This window comes from Eublepharis macularius, chromosome 5 (genome assembly GCF_028583425.1).
Source record: "Eublepharis macularius isolate TG4126 chromosome 5, MPM_Emac_v1.0, whole genome shotgun sequence".
Lineage (NCBI taxonomy): Eukaryota > Metazoa > Chordata > Lepidosauria > Squamata > Eublepharidae > Eublepharis > Eublepharis macularius.
In genome coordinates, this window is record NC_072794.1 from 147563135 (window position 1) to 147584130 (window position 20996).

The window sequence follows — 20996 nt, forward strand, 5'->3', positions numbered from 1 at the left end:
TTTGGGGGAACCTGGGGAGGGCAGAGTTCGGGGAGGGCAGCTTGCTCAGCAGGGATGTGGTACCATAGACTCCATCCTCCAAAGCTGCCATTTCCTCCTGGGTACTGAACTCTGTAGTCTGGAGAGAAGTTGTAATTCTGGGAGTTGTAATTCTGGCGCAGAGGGCAATCTAAACTCTCTTCTGTCTGGAGATCAGGGGGAGGGGCCACCTGCCATGTGACCATTTTTGCCAAGGGTGATTTAAACTTTAAAAAACTCCCCCTTTATTACAGCTGACCCAAAGTGACGTCATTGTGTGGTCCTGAGTTCCACCACCTCTTTTCCCAGAAAAAAAGCCCTGGCCGTGAAGGCAAAATAGAAACTCCAGTTTCACAGGCAGTGTGCCTCTCAATACCATGACCTGGGAGGATAGGGGGCAGTTTGGCATGTTTGCATCCCCCTTCCCAATAAGAATGGCAAAGATCCTAGCTTTATGAGCTCTTGACAGCATCTTCATTAGGATTGCCAACGATATGACTAATTATTGATGGATCTGTCCTCTAGGGTTGGCAATGGAAAGCTTTCCACACAATTAAACCTTTATTAAAGGGACAGGACATTTATCTCAAGGCCTGTTAGCAACCCAAATCTCCATATACAGTAGCAGTAGTAATCATAGACTCATAGGGTTGGAAGGTACCTCTAGGGTCATCTAGTCCAACCCCCAGAAGGAAATTCACAACTACCCCCCCCCCCCCCACACACACACATCCTTGCTCCATGCCCAGATGGCAAAACAGATGGCAAAACACTGCCAGAATCCCTAGCCAGGATCCTCATCTGCTGTTAATTCATCTGAAATTCTCTTCCTGCATGATGCAAGAGGGGTCATCCTTGCCATGCAGGTAAAGAAAGAGAGGTGGGTAAATGCACCATTTGAGATACACAAGCAACATTTATTTTAGAGCTATGGACAGGCTCTCTGGCCCACCCCTGCCCCCATGCTGTATGCCAAGATCTGATTGCCCCAGAATTTAGGCTTCCTTCTTCTAAAACACTCTTAACATTAGATTTACTTAATGGAGAAATTTACAGATGTTAAACTGCCATTTGCAGTTGTCATTTGTAAAGGTTCACTGCCGGGCCTCTTAGAAACCAGAAGCCCTGGATTTTTAATACAGATTGAAAGAATTTGCTACAAGGGTGCTAAGGGGGCATTTGTTAATGTACCTGTTCCCAGAAAAGCTATAAAACATGTTAATTAAGTTGAGGGTAGAGAGGACAAATACATTCAAAGCAGGAAAAAGCTGGTTTCTGATAGCAGAATATACAAGCTAAAACGGAAGCCCTAGATACAGAGCTACATTAAACTTAGATAAACCTTTATCATCACCCAGCAACACCTGTTAAGACAGGCATGGCTATATTCTACCCTAAGAGCAAACCTTAACAGTGAAATTCTAAGCAGAGTTACTCCAGTCTAAGCCCATGCGCTTAGACTAGAGTAACTCTGTTTAGGATTTCACTGTAAGTCTGTGGCCAGAAAATAGGCTGCTGTAATTTATATACTTTAGGATTAATCATTAAGGAGTTGAAGCACCAATGAGACTGGTACTTTTCATGTTTTGTTTCTTAAGGGGTGCATGAAAAGAGATTCCCCTTCCTCTGTCTTCCATTATACTAGAATTTAGTATAATGGATTTAGGTCAGAAAAAGGTAGTACTTCTATTCACAAAGCCTTAGCTTATGGAACTCACTGCCACAAGATGGACTGATGACCACATATGGCTTTAAAAGGGGATGAGGCAGCTCAAGGAAGAGAAGTGTGTTATTCATGGAGGCTAGATGCAGCTTCCGCATTAGAGGCACTGCCCATCTGTGGACCACATGGCTGGGCAGCAGCAGGAGTACTGATTGCATTCCCTGTCTATGGGACTTCTGGTGTGTGTGACTGACCACTGTGGAAAACAGGATGTTGGGCCAGATGGACCTTTGATTTGTCCCTGTTAGGGCTTAGATCGTGCTGCATATTTTGCATAATTTACTCTGCTTCTGAGACTCCTGTTGAGCCGCAGACCCGAATTAATAGAAATCTCACTGGGTCCTGCCTCACTCTTGGCCACCCTTCTGCAGCTTTGCACAGAATGGCTAAACTCACACAGCCTCACCACTGAAAATGGCTTACGCTGTTCTCTTCCATTTCACCCTAACTATCCTGTGAGGTGGGTTAATCTGAGTGTGTATGACTAGCTCAAGACCATCCAGCAAGCTTCCACGGCAAAACAGGGTCTCGCAGATCCTAGCCCAGCCCTCTAAACACTACATCACACAACCTCTCTAAGAATCACTAACAACAAGCCTTGTTTCTTCCATCATTCCAGTTTCAGCCAGCCTGGTATAATTGTTAGCACAGGGGCTCCCAACATGGTGCCAGCAGGTGAGTGCCATAGTGTCTGCTGAAACCTCATCTGGTGCCCACCAAATGTTTTCAGAAAGCAGAGTAGGGCTGTTGTGCAGCAGAGCTTCTGATTGGCCACTGGAGAGCCAATTGGCAGCACAGATTAAAATTATGTTGCTTTGGTGGCAGCTGCCAGCAATGTGTTGGTTTTATTCTCTGCCATTCTTCTTTCCCCGTTTATTTTTAAAATGACCTCTCTTCTCCCCTGAACTTGGATTTCTTCTCTCTCTTTGTGGCTCCACCTCCTGTAGCCACCATTGTATGGATAGGTCTGTCCTGCACTCTGCAGGCTGGCCGGGACTTCTCTGGCTTGGCTGAGGAGGGCAGAGCAGGAGATGGCCTACACTGGGGGGCTTGGAGCCGGAGCACAGAGTTTGAACCTAGCACACTACTGGATCCAGCAGTGCGACTTTCTCAAGCCTTGGCCTAAATTGGCTTGAGGCGAGCTGGCTCAGCCACATCTGCTGGCAGGTGTTGAGGCTCTTGAGGCTGTGCTAGGCTCTGGCCAGGATCCTGTGAGTACTCACCATTCTCAGAGTCTCTCTACACAAGACTTCTGACATGTTCTTCACATGTCGGGAGATGCAATGTTAGCCAGGAAGCTTAGCTTTAAAAGACAGAGCGGATGGAGCTTGCTCCAGAGTGGACGGATTCTCTTACAGCTCTCTGCTGCCTCGGCCATGCCAGACTGTCTCCCCTTCCAGAGCCTTTGCCCTGCTAAGGTTCAGTTAATTCAAAGTTTTAAGTAGTGAGGGCGGCAGGGCAAAGGCTCTGGAAGGGGAGACAGTCTGGTACGCCAGTGGTGGTAAGAGAACCCATCCACTCCAGAGTGATCTCTGCCGGCTCTGTCTTTTAAAACTATGCTTCTCGGCTAACATTGCATCTCCTGGCACTTAACAAACATGCACCCAGGCATCTTGTGTAGAGAGACTCTAAATGTTCTGCTCTGGATGTACAGGGAGTTGAAACACAGCCAGCCAGGCCGTTGGCTGCCTCTGTGCCACCTCAGCCTGAGTCCTACACCACTGCCATTCCTACAAAGTGGGAGAGGGTCCTGGGGGCCTGGGTTCGTGTCCTGCCTGGCAGAGGTCTAGTGGTTATCTTGGGGGCCAGTGGTAGGAGCTCACTTGCAGGCTCTGGCAAGGCAATCTTTAGTGTTGCCAGTGTATGGCCAGCAGTGGCTCTGCAGCATCAAGCCCTCCCTGATCCTGCTGGTCCTCCAGCCCTGGATCCTCAGGCTGTTCCTCTGAGCCCTCCAGGTCAGAGTCACTGGCCAGGCCAGAGCAGGTCATGACAGGTTCCACCTCCTCTGGCAGCCATTTTGTGGCTGCACCCACCAACCCACGTCAGAGTTCCAAAGGTGCCCACGTGGTCAAAAAGGTTGGGGACCCCTGGGTTGGAGTGTCGGCCCAGGATCTAGGAAACCCAGATTTGAATCCTTATTAGGTGGGTGACCTTGGACCACTCAGCCTAACCCACCTCACGAGGTTGTTGTGTGGATAAAATGGAGGACAGGAGAATGTTGTAAGCCACTTTGGGTCACCACTGAGGGAAAAAAGAGGGGTATAAATAAAGCGAATAAATAACTCTCAGGTGAGCTCCTGCTGAAAGCTATGGTCACAAGAGGGCATTGCCTGTTTAGTAATACAATATAATTTCCAAAATGAAAAGAACAGAAGACATAGCTAATTTACCCCATCTCTGGCAAACATTCTGCTCGTGGATATTTACCCAGGTGCAGCTGGCCCAGCAGGCAAGACTAAATTTACTTATTAGCAAGATCATCAGAGACAAGCCTTCTGTTCCCTTCCTGGAGTCTCCCATGTGATAGACAAACTATACAAATCTTTTCCTCCTGTAGGTCCTTTGTGCTCACCGGGCTTGGTTTCATGCCAGATATTTGCGCTTGTTTGGGTATTTTTGCTAATCATTATTTAATACAAGTCCAAGCGATCTGTGCTTCCAGTGCCAGGAACCAGCCATATGATGTTATGAAGAAATAACAATGCTCTGAAACTTTATACTCTTTTAAAACTAGCTTGCCATTTGGGGGATGCTATTTGAGAAAAAGCCAAGCAAGAAAAAAAAATCAAGATTTCCTGCTCATGTAGCCTCAGGATAGTTGAGGTAAAGCTGAGCTTTGTTTTGTCCAGGCTCCCTCCTCAGGCTCACAAACCTAGTTCTTTGGATCAGAGCTGAAAGAGAATAGTATTTATAACCATCTTTTGCAAAAGCACCCTAAGAAAAAGGAATACTGCTATTTTAAAGAGGAAAAATCAATATATAGGTATGGAGCATATTTATTGAATGTGGCTGAAACAATTTGGAAGCTGTCAATTTGGGGCAGTTGTGGGGGGCGTAGTTGTGAATTTCCTGCATTGTGCAGGGAGTTGAACTAGATGACCCTAGAGGTCCCTTCCAACCCTATGATTCTATGATTCTAACCACCTCAAAAGAAACAGAATCCGTAAAAGCAACTGTACATCTAAGTATTCTAATCACTTCATGTAAATTAGTAATCGTGTAACCACCCTGTAAGAACTTACATGATATGGATATACAGAAGATGTCTATGGCTGCAGCATCGGAATAGTTGAAGTATTTATTTGTTGAATGAAAATATTTTCATCCCGCTTTCTTAATCAAAGATTCTCAAGATGGCTTACCAAGAGACCATTATCCTATACAATAGAATTTTTAAAAATCTGAACCTTGAATAACAAAATACATAGAAAACCAGTAGCAAAAACCAGCAGCATTATTAATAATAAGCTAGTCATATTAAAACAGATAGGGTAAAATAATTCACAAAGCAATTAAAACAACAATAAATACAGTTAAAAGCAGCAATAAATAAAGAGGGCAATTAACATATTATTCCAATTAGACAGCATTCATGCAAAAGAGCCATGTTTTCCGTGGGGAGCAATAGGTTTCAGTAAAAAGGAAATCTTTTTTCTGATGTCGAAATTCCAACAGACTCTGCATCAGGTGAATATTTGCAGACAGAGTATTTTGGAGTCAAGGAGCGACCTCAAAAAATAGTCCTATCCCTTGGGGTCAATGAGAGACAAAGCAGTCTTTTATATCCCTGGTCAGGCTATTTAGAGCTCTCCAGGATAGCCAGCACTTCAGATAATAATAACAACACACTTTGTAAACTGCTCTGAGTGGGTGTTAAGTTGTCCTGAAGGGTGGTATATAAACTGAATGTTAAAAAAAAAGATTGGGCCCAGAGGTTGACAGACAGGTATTGTAGCATTCTTAAAACTGGTGAGATATAAAGTATATATACCAGTCAACAATTTCACAGCTACATTTTGTACCAGTTGCAGCTTCAGGGCTGTCACCAAAGTCAGACCTACTTTATACTGTAGTCTAAATTTGGATGTGATCAGAGTGTGGGCAAATCATGCCTCTCAAAGAAAAACTGTAGGTGCTAATCCAACCCAAACTGGCTAAAGATGCTACAAGCCAGAGTAGAAGCCAGAGCTCTCATGGATAGGCCTGGATCTCATATCCTCAAAATATCAACTTGCACCATTAAAAGAAGTATTGTGCCAATTCATCCAGAAGAGATTGCCTTCTCACTCCCTGGTTGACACCATTATCAGCTAAGATCATTTTGTTCTTATAACTGTCTCCCAGATCTCGTTTATAACATCTACTGTCCCACCTGATGTGGTCAAAAAACAGAATGAAACTGGGTGTCCTCAACATACTGGTAAAATCTCATTTCACGTCCCCAAATGACCTCTCTCAGAGGTTTCATGAAGGTATTCAAAAGCACAGAACCCTGTGGACCGATAGCACAGGTACCAGTGATACTTAGCACCATTTCCCAATAGGATGTAATCACCTGAGCTTAGTGTCCCCTTTACTTATCTAGCTTAACCAATCCAGAAGAATGAATAGTGTCCCCCTGCCAATCCCTCAGGACTAGAGATGAGCACAAACCAGAAAAAAAATGAACCATGCGGTCTGCGGTTCATCGCATTTCACAAATCACAAACTTTGTTTGGTTCATGAAAATGGCACACCCAGGTCAGCAAAAGGCCACTTCCGGGTCAGCAAAAGGCCACTTCCGGGTCAGCAGAAGGTCTGCAGGAAGTCCATCCCCTGTTGCCTAGGAAACTGATTGATTGGCGCCAGGCTGTCTGCAGCGATGAACCAAAAAAAGTTCATCAGAAATGGGCTCTGATGGACCGCCAGTTCGCAAATCACGAACCAGCTCGGTTCGTCACAAACTTTGGTTCATATTTTGGTTCGTGCCCATCTCAGGGCCATTAAGACCAGGTTTGCTCCAAAACTAGTCCTGAAGTAGGATTAAAATGAGTTTATCTCATAGCCCTAATCTGGATAGCCCAGGGAAGCCTGATCTCATCAGATCTCAGAAGCTACGCAGGGTCAGTTTTGGTTAGTAATTGGATGGGAGACCTCCAAGGAAGACCAGGATCACTATGCATAGCCAGGCAATGGCAAACCACCTTTTAGCCTCTTGCGTTGAAAACCCCAGCAGAAGGTCACCATGAGTCATCTGTCACTTTACGCCACTCTCCACTACCAGTCTGCCTCATAGAAGAAATAACTGGAGCTGGTTGGCCACTACCAGTTCAAGAACCTTACTTTGTGCCAGTAGAAGAGCCACTTAAATTGGAGGAAGTCTTCACACTTTGCTTAGTGCAGTGGTTAAATGGAGGCCAGTATATGTTACAAAAATTTGGGTCCAGGCATATCTGTTTCAGAAGAGGTTTTATGACCACCTCCTTCAAAGTAGATGGCATAAACTATACTAAATCGGAAATATACCCTATATGAATCAAACCAACAAAACAATAGCTATTGGACTCCTACAAATTCAAATGGGTAGGCAAATCTTGGCGACACCTGGGAATAAACATCCCTTTTAATTTGACAGAATGGTTTGATGTCAGCTTTAAACCTCTTAGCTCATACGTACAGAGCACACTGAAGGACTGATCAAAGATACAATTGAATTGGCTAGAAAAAACAGAACTAATCAAATCAATAATACTACCTAAATTTCATTTTTTATAAGATGACTATAGCTCAAAAATGGAAAAGTGACGGTATGCCCACAATGGATATCAAAGATCTGGGATCTTTTAATTTCTGATAAAATAACAGACCAAATAGCTTCTTCTGAGAAATCTAATTACCATTCATTCTTTATGGAAAGATAGCTTCCTTTCTTAAACCATGTCACAGCGCATATTATTGAAGCTTATGCTGTACCGAAGAAATACGTAGACATTGATTGTTAACACCTGTAAAAATATTCTTTACTTGACTCATTAATCTAGTTTAAAATGTTTGGAATCTTGTTACCACTGTATTATTGTTGATTATTGTTATATTATTGTTATACCAAAACATTGAGAAATAAAAAGTTATTTTAAAAAAAGTATATGGCATTACTCTCTCCTTCAATGAAACGTTTCCAGATGGCCAGTTCTCTTTGGTTAAAGGGCATGAAGGAGAATGATTGAGTACAGATATGGTAGGTAAACCAGGGCTTTGTTTTTAATGCAATGCCTGTTTTATAAAGGATTTGTAGTGTGCAAATGTTGCAAGCAACTGTAGCAGGGATCCCAGCAGGCTGCTTCTTTCCACTTGGTGTTGAAAAGAACTTTATACTGACAGTAATAAGAACTGGAAAGTTTTTCATAGAATTGATTATAATTTGTGTTGAGATTAAAGTATACTTGCTTATTGTTAGCTTTGTTAAAATAATAGGACTCAAATAGAAAAGTGCATCTGTCTTTTTTTTAAGGTGACTTAAGTGCATTTAGATTTTTATTTCTAATTGAAAAATGATGGAATAATGTTTTGAAGTTCTACAGGGACTAAAGCAGACAGTGTCGACACACTGGCTGCCCACAAGCCTGTTTTACAGAAACAAGTCCCATTGAAGGCTCCTAAATAAATATATATAATATCATTACAGCTTTTGATAAACTGGAGATGGGAACAGGGCATAAAGGATCTGCAGAAGACGGGCAGAACAAAAGCACAGAACAAACTTATCCCTCGGCCTATCCATTTGAACTTCACTAAATCTTCCGGCCTACTGTCTGGGGCAACCTGGGCCTGTTGTGAAGAAAGCCTAGCTTAAACAGCAACTTCACCGATTCTGCTTAACTTGATAAGGGAATCTTTTATTTGGGCTAGTTAATTTAACAATCATTTTTTTGCTAAGTTATTTATGGACATTTTAAGGCCTGTTTATGCCAATAAAGGTACTGACTGACTGACTTTAAGGCCTGTTTACTTGGCATGTGGTGGTCATTTTAAATGTTCTCCTGTGGTGGATTCCTTTCTTTTGTTTTAAAATACATATATCTAAATAAAAAGGTTACAGAAATATACAAAAAATAAACAAAAACAAAATATTTATAAGATACATTGCCAATCTAAATCTCCTTCCCTCCTGCCTCCATGGACATATAGGACCCTTCCTCAACAACTGACAATATCGACATTATTTCCAAATATACAATTGCCAGTTCCAGTCTTTCTATTGCTTTTGACCATAAAAGATCTACTCCATAAATATCTCTATTTTTTGATAAATGGTCAATTTCACTAAAATGTAGATCTTTATTTTCAACAACCAATCTTGTCCATTGCCTGGCAAAAATCAGCCTCGCAGCAGTAATCATGTGTAAGGCAACCATTTGCTGATCTCTAGATAAATCAGGTAAATAATTCAGCAACAGTGTCTCTGGTTTGTGGGGGATTTGTTTTTCCAATCCAATTGATATAATTTTCACAACATGCTTCCAATAACCAGAGGCCTCTATACATGTCCACTTCCTGTCGTGGATTCTACCACATGGAGGAATTGTTTGTGTGGCTAAATTAAGCCTTTTTCATGATGGTACTCACCAATATGGAGTACCAGCACTTTTGGGGGTGAAGTAGGGGCTTTCTCAAGTGTACTGGCCCACCCCACTCAGCCAGAGAACGAGAGAGAGTGGACCTTCAGCAACAATTTAGTTGGCATCTGCAGAAGAAGAGGGGAATTGGTGGAAATTGGCACAATGTTAAATACAAGTACTGGCACCTTTTCCTTTTTTCACAAAAAATGTACTGGGCTAAATCAACACCCCACCCCCCACACCTCACACTAGTGCAAATGTCCAAAAAGATTGGTTTGCAGTACAAGAATGAAAATCATCCGGTCAACCTCTGGACATGAACCTCACAAATCAACTGAAAACTTCCTCCCTGTGGCTGTAATATGTAAACCTTCCCATAGCTATTTAATACATATATTTCAACTGAAACCAAGCAGCATCTGTTTTCTTGCCAAACACAAAGGGATACCCCAAATAACTCAGTTATGAGAAAAATAAGGGAATCAGTTCATTGATCTTTCAGTTTGTATCGAATGGTGATATCGTTTTCTGGCTGCAGCATTCCAAAACCGTATCTTTCCTTGTCGAAGTCTGGGATCTTTGCATCAGGATCTTTTAGCTCCAAATCAAAATGGCTTAAGAGGAGGAAAACACACCTGAAATGATAAAATAATGGGGTCAGTGTCTAAGACATAGGCTCTGTATAATTTTTGAGCCTTAATATAAAGCAGGTAGGTTTTTTAACCATTAAATTGAGTAGAAAAACAAAGAACTAGAGTTTGTGAATGGGACTGTGGAGCTAGGATGCTGACTGATACTAAGACTCCAATCCTGCTAAGTTAATTATGATGTGTGGCCTGATCTAGTTCATGGTTACTTCTGAGCAAGTCTGTTGATGCTGTGGAGTTTGCTGTCATGTAAGTATGGATAGGACTGCAGGCTAAATCCCATTGAAAACAGTAAGATTTATTAAAATTAGCACCTTTTAAATGTACATCTGATTGCAGCCTTGGTCTGGTGTTTACCTGTACACTGAATTCTCTTTACTGATTGGCAGGATGATGCTAACCTGACATGTGATTGACCTGACATGTGGTTGATTACCATGTTGAATAAGTGCATTAGTACCTGGTAAATAATCACCCAATGCAAATGACCACATACCAGGTCATAATGTAATCCCATCTGGTGTGCAATCATTCAGTAAGAGTGTTATCTGTATTGTCCTGAGAAGATTTATCAGTGGGAAGAATTTCGGCATACAAGTAAGCAGCATACTATAGAAGCTACGTACAAGTATACATTAAAAATAAAGAGGATGCAGGTAGCCACACTGGGCCAAAGCAAAAGCCACAAACAAAAAGCCACATCACATCTTTCACTGGATGAACCGATATCTCACAAAGCAGCGTGCAAGTTTTTGATCAGGGTGGAGGTTTATAAAAATAATGAGGGGAGGAGAGAAAAAAGGCCATTATCTAAAGATCTTGTCTCATTAGGATTCTATGTTAAATGCTGAACAAGTATGCAGATTTGACAGGGTGTTCTGTCTTCTGGGAAGAAGCGGCAAGAAAAAAAACCCCCATCCCTTGGAAAATATAAAATCCTGCAGGTGATCAAATGTCTCTGTAACACCAGATGGGGCACATAGATCCTTCAGAAGGCTGAGAGCAAAGGGAGAATGAGGTGCTACATGTATTAACAATGCTAGAGACGCATTTTAGTTAGTATTAGGGATGTGCACTTCGGGTATCCAATTTGGGTAAAATTCCCAAACTGGGTCCGAATCGGAAAGCTTCGGGATTTCCAAATCAGGGCCAGCAATTCGGAAATCCCGAAGCAAAGCTTTCCAAAGCATTCGTAATGCTTCGGGAAGCTTCAAGACCTCTGGGGATTAAGTTTAAAGGGCCTTTTCGCAAGTGGCAGGGCCCTTTAAACTTATCCATTTCCCACCCTTACCCCACCACCCCCACCCCCACTCCCACTTACCGCTGGCACCGTGCTGGAGGAGGCAGCCTCCCTCCTGCCCGCTGGCCTCTGGCAGCAGCGGCAGCAGCAGCGGCCCTCTCTGCCAGCCAGCTGCGCTGGCCATGGCTGCGCGGCAGGAAGGCCTTCCCCACTGGCCAGTTGGCCAGCACTGCATTGGGCCGCTTCAGCCTTCCACCTGACCAGGTAAGTGGGGTGGGGGTGGGGGTGGGGTTTAAAGGTGGGGGTGGGAGTTTAAGGGTGGGGGTGGGCCTCCCCCTCCCCCATCACTTCAGTATGCTCCAAATATTTCTGGGGCATACCGAAGCGACTTAGAAACCTGAATCTGAAGCAGCATGCCACTTCGGATTTCAGGGCTTTTCCTAAGCTTTTTCCTGCTTCAGGTAAACCCAATGTGGGAAACCCAAATATTTTTCGGGTGCACACCCCTAGTTGGTACACAAGATAAACATTTGGCCTGATGAAGAGTTCTTAAGACTTCAAAAGCCTGCACTCTTTTTCGAGTAGTTTCAGTTGGTCCTAATATAATGTATTACGTGGCTTTGGTTTTTGGACATTAAAAAGAGGATCACAGTGCTGTGAACTTGCTTTATAGCCTGTGTAGAATGTAGCATATCAACAAATCCAGTGCTGGGAAAAGCGACAGTCACTGGCTGGCTCTCTGTTACGTCTGGCTGCCACATCCTACTCCTATTCCCTCCGTTTGGAATTAAGATGCTTTCATTCCCCACCACTGCAGGAGGTGGCAGGTAAGCAAGCAAAGAGAGAAAGAACACAGCAGTTGACTGATGTGTATCTCTACCTAGCCCAAATGGTTATATTGTCACAGAGGTAGATATTATTTAGTAATGGTAATCTATACTGGCATGGAAGCAATTTTCTCCAGCCCAGTTTGGCGAGGGATCCTGGAGGTTTTTTGCCATCTTCTTGGCATGGAGGAGGGGTCACTGAAAGTGTGGGGACAGGAGATAGTTGTGAATTTCCTGCATTGTCCAGGGAGTTGGACTAGGTGATCCTGGAGGTACCTTCCAACTCTATGATTCTAGGATAAACCTGTATTTCATTGCAGATCTTGTTAATTGGACTGTACATAAATTAACGTATTAAAAACAATCTAAACACCAAGTCAGTCCATCCAAGCCAAGAATTGTCTTCCTAGATCAGACGAAGGCCTGATTGACCCAGCCCCCTGTCTCTCACAGTGGCCAACCTTAAGCCTCTGGAAGCTCACAAAGAAGGGGAAGGAATAACCCTTGGTGGTCCTCATTGTGGAATACACAACTGACATTCCATTTAGTTATCATGGCCAACAGCCATTGACAGACCAAACTCCAAGCTTTTGTCCAAGCTACAAAAGTGCTAGGGGAGAGGCCATGGCTCAATCACAATAAACCTTGGCCTATCCCAGGAGGGGCCAGGAGGGCTGTTTGGCTCAGGCCTCAGGTTCACAGAAGGTTTCAAGTTGCCTTTTTTTCAGAATAATTGGCAGATTTGCACAGAAAAAAAACTAGAAAAGCACTTGTTAAATGAAAAAGGAGCATTTATAACAAATTATTGCACTGTATGTTTTGTACATTAAAAGCGTTATTTGTCAAATGAAAACATTTAAAATTTAACAAAAATTTTGTAAGCCTGTTTTGGCATTTCTTCTTTTAATATTCAGAGAGCCTCAAATAGTGGAAGTGGCCCAGGTCTCTCTTGACTTCTGGGAGGCCCTGCTGGAGACAGCCGCTGCCAGTCAGAAAGGACAAAGCTGACCTTGATAGACAAATGGTTCAGTAGAACGTCAGCATAATGGGTTCAGTTGGCTGAAGCCAAAGCTGTTTCAGAAGCCAAAGCTGAACAAGTCTGGTCCTGAACATTGTCTTAGAATACAATGTACGTGCTTTGAGCTCATCAGAAGAAAAAACTAGTATAATAAATAATGGATGTGTGATGGTAGAGAATTTGTAGGAAAGTAGAATTTTATCTCAAAATGTATGTTTGGGATTTACTACCAGGACAGGCGTGCAAAACTTGTCACCCACCAAACTGAGCATAAACCAAGAGTGCACAAGGGCTGCATTCAGCTGTCATGAAGCTGAGATCAGGAACGGAGCTGGTTGCCATGCACATACACAGGCTCTTACTCCCTCCTCCTCCTCTGAAGCTTGATCAAACCAAGAAGTTCTGAATCCAGCTGCCATTTGTTTAAACCGAATGCCAACGCTTGGCGAACTGCGGTTTATTTACCCCACACAAGCTGATTCTCTAAAGTTAGGCTTGATCTCAGTTTAGAATCTTGGTTTGTACAGAGCAAAGAAACTCCCATTTGCTGAGGCACTGGCATTCAAACATGATGGCAAAGGGGAGCTTGACTGAATTAGGAGATAGTGAATCAAGCTCCATGCATGAATGGAGAACTGTGTAAGTGCGTTTGTGCTCCATCTCAGTGTAATCTCAGCTTGACATGATGTCAATCCTAGATGTCTGATAAACCTCTAGGGCTGGATCCTAAGACTCCCCGTTACTAAATTAAGCAGGAGTCTAATAGCATTTCCTCAGATTCATGGACTGTCAGCTCCATGCATCTGATAAAGCAAGCTCTGACTCACCAAAGCTTATGCTGGAATAAATTGTGTTCAATCTTTAAGGTACCCCTGAACACACACACTAAAATAGCCACCCCTTTGGAATCCCTTTCACTAAATCTTTTACTAAGATAGGAGGGAAGTATTGGAGGGAGGGGGGTCTCAGATGCTTTGGTAATAAGTTAGGGACCATAGACTTTACCACTATGTTGCCTTGCATGTTATCTGTTGCTTTGAATATGTGCTCCTGTGCGCTATCTGTGCTTCATGTTGTCTAATGTCAGTCCTAGAATTTATTATGTTCTGTTTCAGCAATTCTTCAGCTCTGTATTGGATCCTTGCTAATGCTATGTCTTTGTAAAATCCTATGACATTGTTTATGGAAATGTCCTTGACACTGTATGGAAATCTCCTTGCTACTGATTGTACTAATCTCACACTATATAAGTGAGTCTCAGTGAAAAAAGCGACTATAAATGACGAACGAACAAACAAACAAACAGAAACAATCTTTCTCATATGGAATAAAACTTTCTCCATTGGGGAAAAAAACCCTTCTCCATTGGAAAAAGTCTTTGTGTCAGAGAAAGATGTAATGGAAGGGAGCCATGGGATCCTAGTGTTTGCTGCCAGTTTGGGACTGAAAAAAGGAAGAGGGAATTCTTAATCTTTGGTCAGGCTATATTGTCTGGATCCTGCACTTCGTTCCACTGGGGGAGGGCACAGCTGTGCAGATCTGATCTATGGAGCCAGACAGGCAGTTCATAAAACATAAATATGGATTTTTTAAAAGTAGATGAAGAGTGCAACCATTTTATAAATGGAGTCAATCCATATTCACACAGAGAAACAATGAACACGGAACTGGATAAACACTATTTTTTCCTCTCTTTTTTTGTTAGTGTGAGATTTCTGAGATAACTCCAGGCTGGATTCTCTGGGTCTATATTGGAGCAGAGAAACATGGACTTTGTAATGACCAATAGTTACTCACTGTTTGATGCTATTGACTGCATAGAACTTTCCGATACAGATATTTATTCCTGCTCCCCAGGGCATGTTGTAGTACTTGAGCTTTTCCCCTTCTTTGTAGAAATCTGTTTTTTCTGTACCATCTGAATTGAGGAATCTGTCATATTTGAATTTCTGAAAAAATAAGAAATACACAGTGAGACAACCATTCCTTTAGCTGAACCTAACCCGTCTGTACAATATGAAGTTTTAACTCATACAAGACACAGGTTAGATACTGACAGCTAATGTGGTGTAGTGGTTGGGCTAGGATTTGGGGGACCTAGGTTTCAATCCTCCCTCTGCCATGGAAGTGCGCTGGGTGCCCTTGGGCCAATCACACACTCGCAACCTAACCTACCTCACAGGGTTGTTGTGAGGAAAAAATGGAGGAGAGGAGAAGGATATAAGCCGCTTTGGGTCACCGTTGGGAAGTAAATACAGGAAGTAAATACATAGAAAGAAAAAGGTTTTTTTTAAAAACTGATGTGCATGTGACAACAAAATGTTTAGACAGCTGTCCTGTGTCTGTAGATTTTTCAGTCCCAGGGTAAGAGGGACAAAATATAAGGGAAAATCCACCAGCAATCTTTCTTGTGCAAGCTGGAAAGTCAGCTCCTGGCTAACACTGAGTGGTGTCCCACCTTAGGCTGCAGCAAGTTCTTCAGCCAATTGATTGCTTAAGATATGATGCTGTAGAGAGTCCTTCTGCACGTAGGGGCTGTGCTCAGTGGCATGAGAGGCAGCAGGGAATACCTCTTGGGCCTGCACTGCCACAGCCTAGATCGAAACCAGTGGAGGAGAGGGAGGAGGCAATGGCCATACCTGGCTTGGGGTGACAAAGTACCTGGATTCAGCCCTAGGCTGCTCAAGCCTGAAAAGGGAGCTGCTGCAAGCAACTGGAGCCTTAGAGAGACACAGGAGGGGACAGTTCCTAATGCACAATTATTATCTTGGGGGCTGCCTAGCTGCCAGCCCGGATGCTCATTTCTGAATGGCTCTCCCACCGAATCACAAACCAGCTTCCAGTGGCACTTGGGAAGAACCTCAGAACTGTTTGTCATTTGGGGATGCAAGGACTGGAGGTTGGCTAGAGTGGATTGCTGATCTTCCTAGTTTCCCTCTCCCCGCAGCATTCCTTTTAATCCCTGGGACAATTTATTCTTTGTGTGTGTGTGGGGGGGGGGGGGAATATGAGTTGGGAGACTGCAGCAGGGAGGGAGAAGAAATAGATCTCCTGCCCTTGCATGAGCAGAGCCTGCTAGTGGAAGACGAGAGAGACTTCAGACTTTTCCCTCTGCAGCCTTGTGACCTGATTCTGGAGCCCTGGGCCAATGTACAGTATGACACCACGGAATCACAGCCCTGCCACCACTGTACCCCCTGCCAGGGCCAAGCCTGCTGCCCAAGTCCAGGGCAGGACAGCTGTGAGAGGAAGCAGGAGACTGCTCTTCTTCTCCCCCTCCCCTTGGGGGACGGGGCAGTGGGTGGTCAGGATCCCTACCAGCATGGGGCCTGAGGTGGCCGACCCTGTTTCCTACTAGCAAGACTGCCCCTGCCTGCATGGCCCTGATGGGGCTGGTAATGGATGCTGGCAAGACAGGGACATCAGGAAGGTCAGCAAGTGTCTTCTGCTGACAGGTCACGGGATCCAACCATGGGTCTGTTTTTTGATTCCTTCTGTTTCTTTCTTGATTTTTTAAAAAAATTGGTTTTGACTTTATCCGCAGGTGTTGCCTATTGAGGAGAAAGGCAGGACAGTCTTGATAAAAATTCCATTATAAAGAAAAAAAATTGAGAAGGGTCATCAGGTCTGAACACTACAATGCTGCTTTCTATTAACTGGGACCCTCGGCCTTTCAAGTTCACTGCTTTCTATCCTGACAGGCAGCAGCTCATCAGGGTCTCGGGTAGAGGTCTACATCATCTCCTATCTGAACCGTATAGCTAAACCAAACCTGGGACGTTCTGTGTGCAAAGCACATAGGTGCTCTACCTCCCAAGGGGGTTGCTGTTGTAAGCCTTTTTGGCTCTGCGTGTGTATACCAATCCTCTGCTCACTTCTAGAGTGCTTTATTATTGCTGTAATTACCACCACCACTTCCTTCTCTCCTGCAGAGGACACACCTGCCTTGATCCTGCAACACAGATGTGGTGCCCCAGAAAAAGAAATGTGAATGGACTTGTTAACGGGTGGGCATCACGTAACCTTACAAACACAAATGTAGAAAGACTTGCATGACTCGGACGTCAGCATCATTTCTGCCATAACGGGCCCTGGGAGGCTGTGTGTAAGAGGAAGAGGAAGCAAACCCATCTTGCTTCTCTGTTAACAAAGAGAGAACTGACAGGAGAGCAGAGCTGAAAGTCAGAGGAGAGGAAGCCACAATGCTATATTTTAAAAAACGCATTAGGTTGTCACAGTAACATACACGTAGGAATTCTGTTCAGTATAATAAAACACTGCTAGTTCTCACTCATGATTGTTTACCAAATTCCAATCTTAGGACTTAAATATATAGCCAGAGAATTACTACTTTTGCTTCTGGAAGGGATTCTATAATATATATATGTAATTAATATATTGTATAATGTATACAATATATATATAAATCATAGACTATATATAGAATCATAACGTTGGAAGGGACCTCTAGGGTCATCTAGTCCAACCCCCTGCACAATGCAGGACATTCACAACTACCCCCCAATTGCCCCAGTGACCCCTGCTCCATGCCTCTCTGTGTGTGTGTGTGTATATGTGTGTATGTATGTATGTAATGTGTGTGTGTGTGTGTGTGTGTGTGTATATAGTTATATAGGTATATATATATGTGAGTATATAGGTATATATGTATAGGTATATAGGTATATATGTATAGGTATATAGGTATATATGTATACATATATGTATATGTATATATATACCTATATAGGGGTGTGTGTGTGATGTGTGTGTATCTGTATACTCTAGAAACAACACCCATTGTGTGAAAAAATACATCAGGCACTAGAAAGCAGGCCAGAGTCATCAACAATGTGCCTCCGTGAGGATAAAAAGTGAATTGTCGCTGATATGGCTTGCCTTTTATATAGTAGGATATGTATATGTATATTCATATATGTATGTACGAATGAAAAGCAGTCCCTTTTGTTTCAGATATAGAATTTCTGGTATTTACCTACGCACTCATATCTGCAGTGTTTCAAGGGTGCATTCAGAAGTATTGTACATTTGTTTTTTCTGGAAGTAAAATGTATAACAGCAAAGATATAGTAACCCCATGGGGTGGAGAAAGTTGACAGGGAATATTTTCTGTCCCTTTCATAATACTGCTGTGGGGGCAATAGATTCAGGATGGATAAAAGGAAGTGCTTCTTCACTCAATCTGTAAGAAATTGTGGAGTTCACTAGCAGAGGACACAGTGCCATAAGCTTTAAAAGGGAATTAGATTCTAATTCTGTTAGCCATGGTGACGGAGGTGAACTTCCACGTTCCGAGGCTGCCAACCTCTGAATACCAGTGCTGAGAGGCAATGGCAGGGGAAGCCTTTATGCCGTCTTTGATGGCACTTCACGGCAACTGGTTGGCTGCTGTGTGGGAAACACAAAGCTGCACTAGATGGGCCACTGTTCTGATCCAACAGGGCTCTTCTTATCTTCTTGATTCGCCAAAGGAGTGTTGACATAGATCAGGCATTTTCACAGTCAAGAGGATTCAACATACCTAACATCCATGAGCCTAACTGAATCCCACCCACCCCCTTATGCTGATCCTCACTGGTCTAAACAGAAAAATTGTGGGGGAGGGGTTTGTGATATCAGACTAGGTGATACACCCAAAATCTGGACTGCAGAAAGACTTCGCTCCTGTTGTACTTTCTGAATCTGCACCTATGCCAAGACTTGGATTGTTGTTAACCGTCATCTTTATATAGAATGCACTTAACATTACTAAGTGAAAATTAGCCTATCTTTCCATAGTTTATTTGGGTTGTTCTACAAGTTGTGGCATGAGCTAAACAAAGCTCTTTTCATGGCACACGCACAACGTTTGCCCTTCTCCTTTCTTGGGTTCTGAGATTTCAGACACTCATGAATCTGTCCTTATACCCTTAGGACTAGAAAGTTATTTTTTCGGTGTGGATCTGTGACAGTATGATTGCATTTCTATTTACCAGGTTCAAGGTTGCTGTACACTGCATGGTCGCATTCTCAGCTCCATGGGTTTAGATAAACCACACTGTGAAAGGAATCTGCAGAGCAGACTGATTGATTGAGAACATGATTCCAAATGGCCCAAGTTACCTCTGGTTCCTCATAGATTTCAGAGTCCATCTGAGGGCTTATGAACGGAAAGAGGCAAAGTCTATCTCCCTTTCTCAGGATGTACTCTCTGCCGCTTGCCAATCTCAGAGGCATGTCTTGAAGGACTTCTCTGCTGATAAAAGGAGCGGCTGTCAAACGCAGTGTTTCATTCAATACGCTGTCTGTACAAACAAGAGAACCAAAGAGGAGAATTATTGCAGCCAATAAAGATGCAGGAGGAAACAGAGTGGGCGGCTGTCTTTACACCGAGAATGGATCAATTTCCAACAATACAAATCTCTTAACAAAACGGCCACCAGGCTTAGAAAATCCTTCAGAAAGCTCCAGGTCTTTAACCTTTCCTCCCAAACTAAACAATCAGTAAAAGAAATCTGGCAATCTCCCCCCCCCCCCCAAGAACCTTATTCCCATTTTATTTATTTAAAACATTTGAAACCACTCTCCCATCCAAATTAGGGTCCCCAAGGGGGCAAACAATAAAAACATCAAACCAAGGTTAACAACACATATACATATATAAAAACAATTAAAACCAAACACATGAATGTGAGGAAGGTCAATGAGAATCAGTGAGGGAACGCCAAAAAAAAAAGAGAAAAGTCTTCACCTGCTGATGGAAGACCATGACAGAAAGGGAAAGAGAGATCTCCCGAGGAGGAAATTCTATAATTTTGCTGCCATAACAGGGAAGGCCTTTTCTTGGGTTGCCTCCCATGCAGTCTCTGAAGATGACTGTAATAGTCAGATAGGAGTAGGTGGTCCTTAAGTGACAGGTCTGCGATAGATACATTCGTGTTACACCAGTGGGAGCCCTGCACGAAGCGTGCAAAGGGTGATTGAAGCCATGCACCCACGCGTGATTTTGCATATACTGGTGTTTGAGGATGCACAGCCATCAGTCACAATGTACAGTATGTGTTTCCTGCCGGACAAAACCAGGCGCCATACTGATGTGCGTACGACCGTAAGACGTTTAGTCGGGAATGGTCATCACTTCATACATTACAAGGAATTGGGAAAGGTAAGAGATTTACACTACCTATGTAGACAGCCATTGTGGTGGAGTGGTTGGATTGTTGGCCTAAGAGCAAGGAGACACGAATTCCAGTCTCCACGCTAACTGTCCTACAGTGGAATTCTAAGCAGAGTTACCTCTCTCTAAGCCCATTGACTTCAACAAATTTAGAAGGGTGTTTAGGGCTGAGCTGCTAATATCTTAAATTCCATGCAGCTCTGCTTTTGACGTGCAGTCTTAGCCTTCATTAAAGGTCTCGATTTTAACCAGTTTACTGGACGTCTCTCCTAGAAGCCATAAAAGCTCTTGGCATAATCAGATCTTATAACGGTCTGAAAAAATGCTACAGCTGGAACAAATCAACTCCATTTTAATAGTAGCTTGGAGCAGATTTAATGAGAATTTTTCAAAAAGGAAACTTGTCTGGCGTCAATGAAGCAGCTGGGCAGGTATAGACTTGGAACAAGATGTAACAACTTCAAATAACGAAATGGTTTAATAAAAAAATGTTATGATCCAGGGAGCCCTTCAGTTCTTTGAAGTTCTGGGTTCAAGTTCTGGTGTTGGCAAGCAGTTACGTTTATTTTAGTGTCATTCTTTTTGCTATTTTATTTTGTGGGGGAGTTTAACATTTGTTATACTGTAAGTCACTTGGGGGGTACACTATACCAAAAGGCAAGAAGTAAATGTTTTGAAATGAATAAGATATGCCAGTCTTTCTAGACATATAACATTGGAATAATAACAGAGGATGAGAGAGATGATT

The 20996-nt window shown here is 43.1% G+C and overlaps 1 protein-coding gene across 1 annotated transcript in view; it reads right to left on the reverse strand.

Moving 5' to 3' along the window:
- Positions 1–5021: 5021 nt before the first annotated feature.
- PTGIS (prostaglandin I2 synthase) overlaps positions 5022–20996 on the reverse strand; it is a 52798-nt gene continuing 36823 nt past the window's right edge. Inside the window, exons 8-10 of the mRNA XM_054980449.1 lie at positions 19195–19376; positions 14869–15020; positions 5022–9974 (exon numbers count right to left, since the gene is read on the reverse strand). Of these exons, the coding sequence (XP_054836424.1) occupies positions 9827–9974; positions 14869–15020; positions 19195–19376 (482 nt within the window). The 3' untranslated portion in view covers positions 5022–9826. The remainder of the gene's footprint in view (positions 9975–14868; positions 15021–19194; positions 19377–20996) is intronic.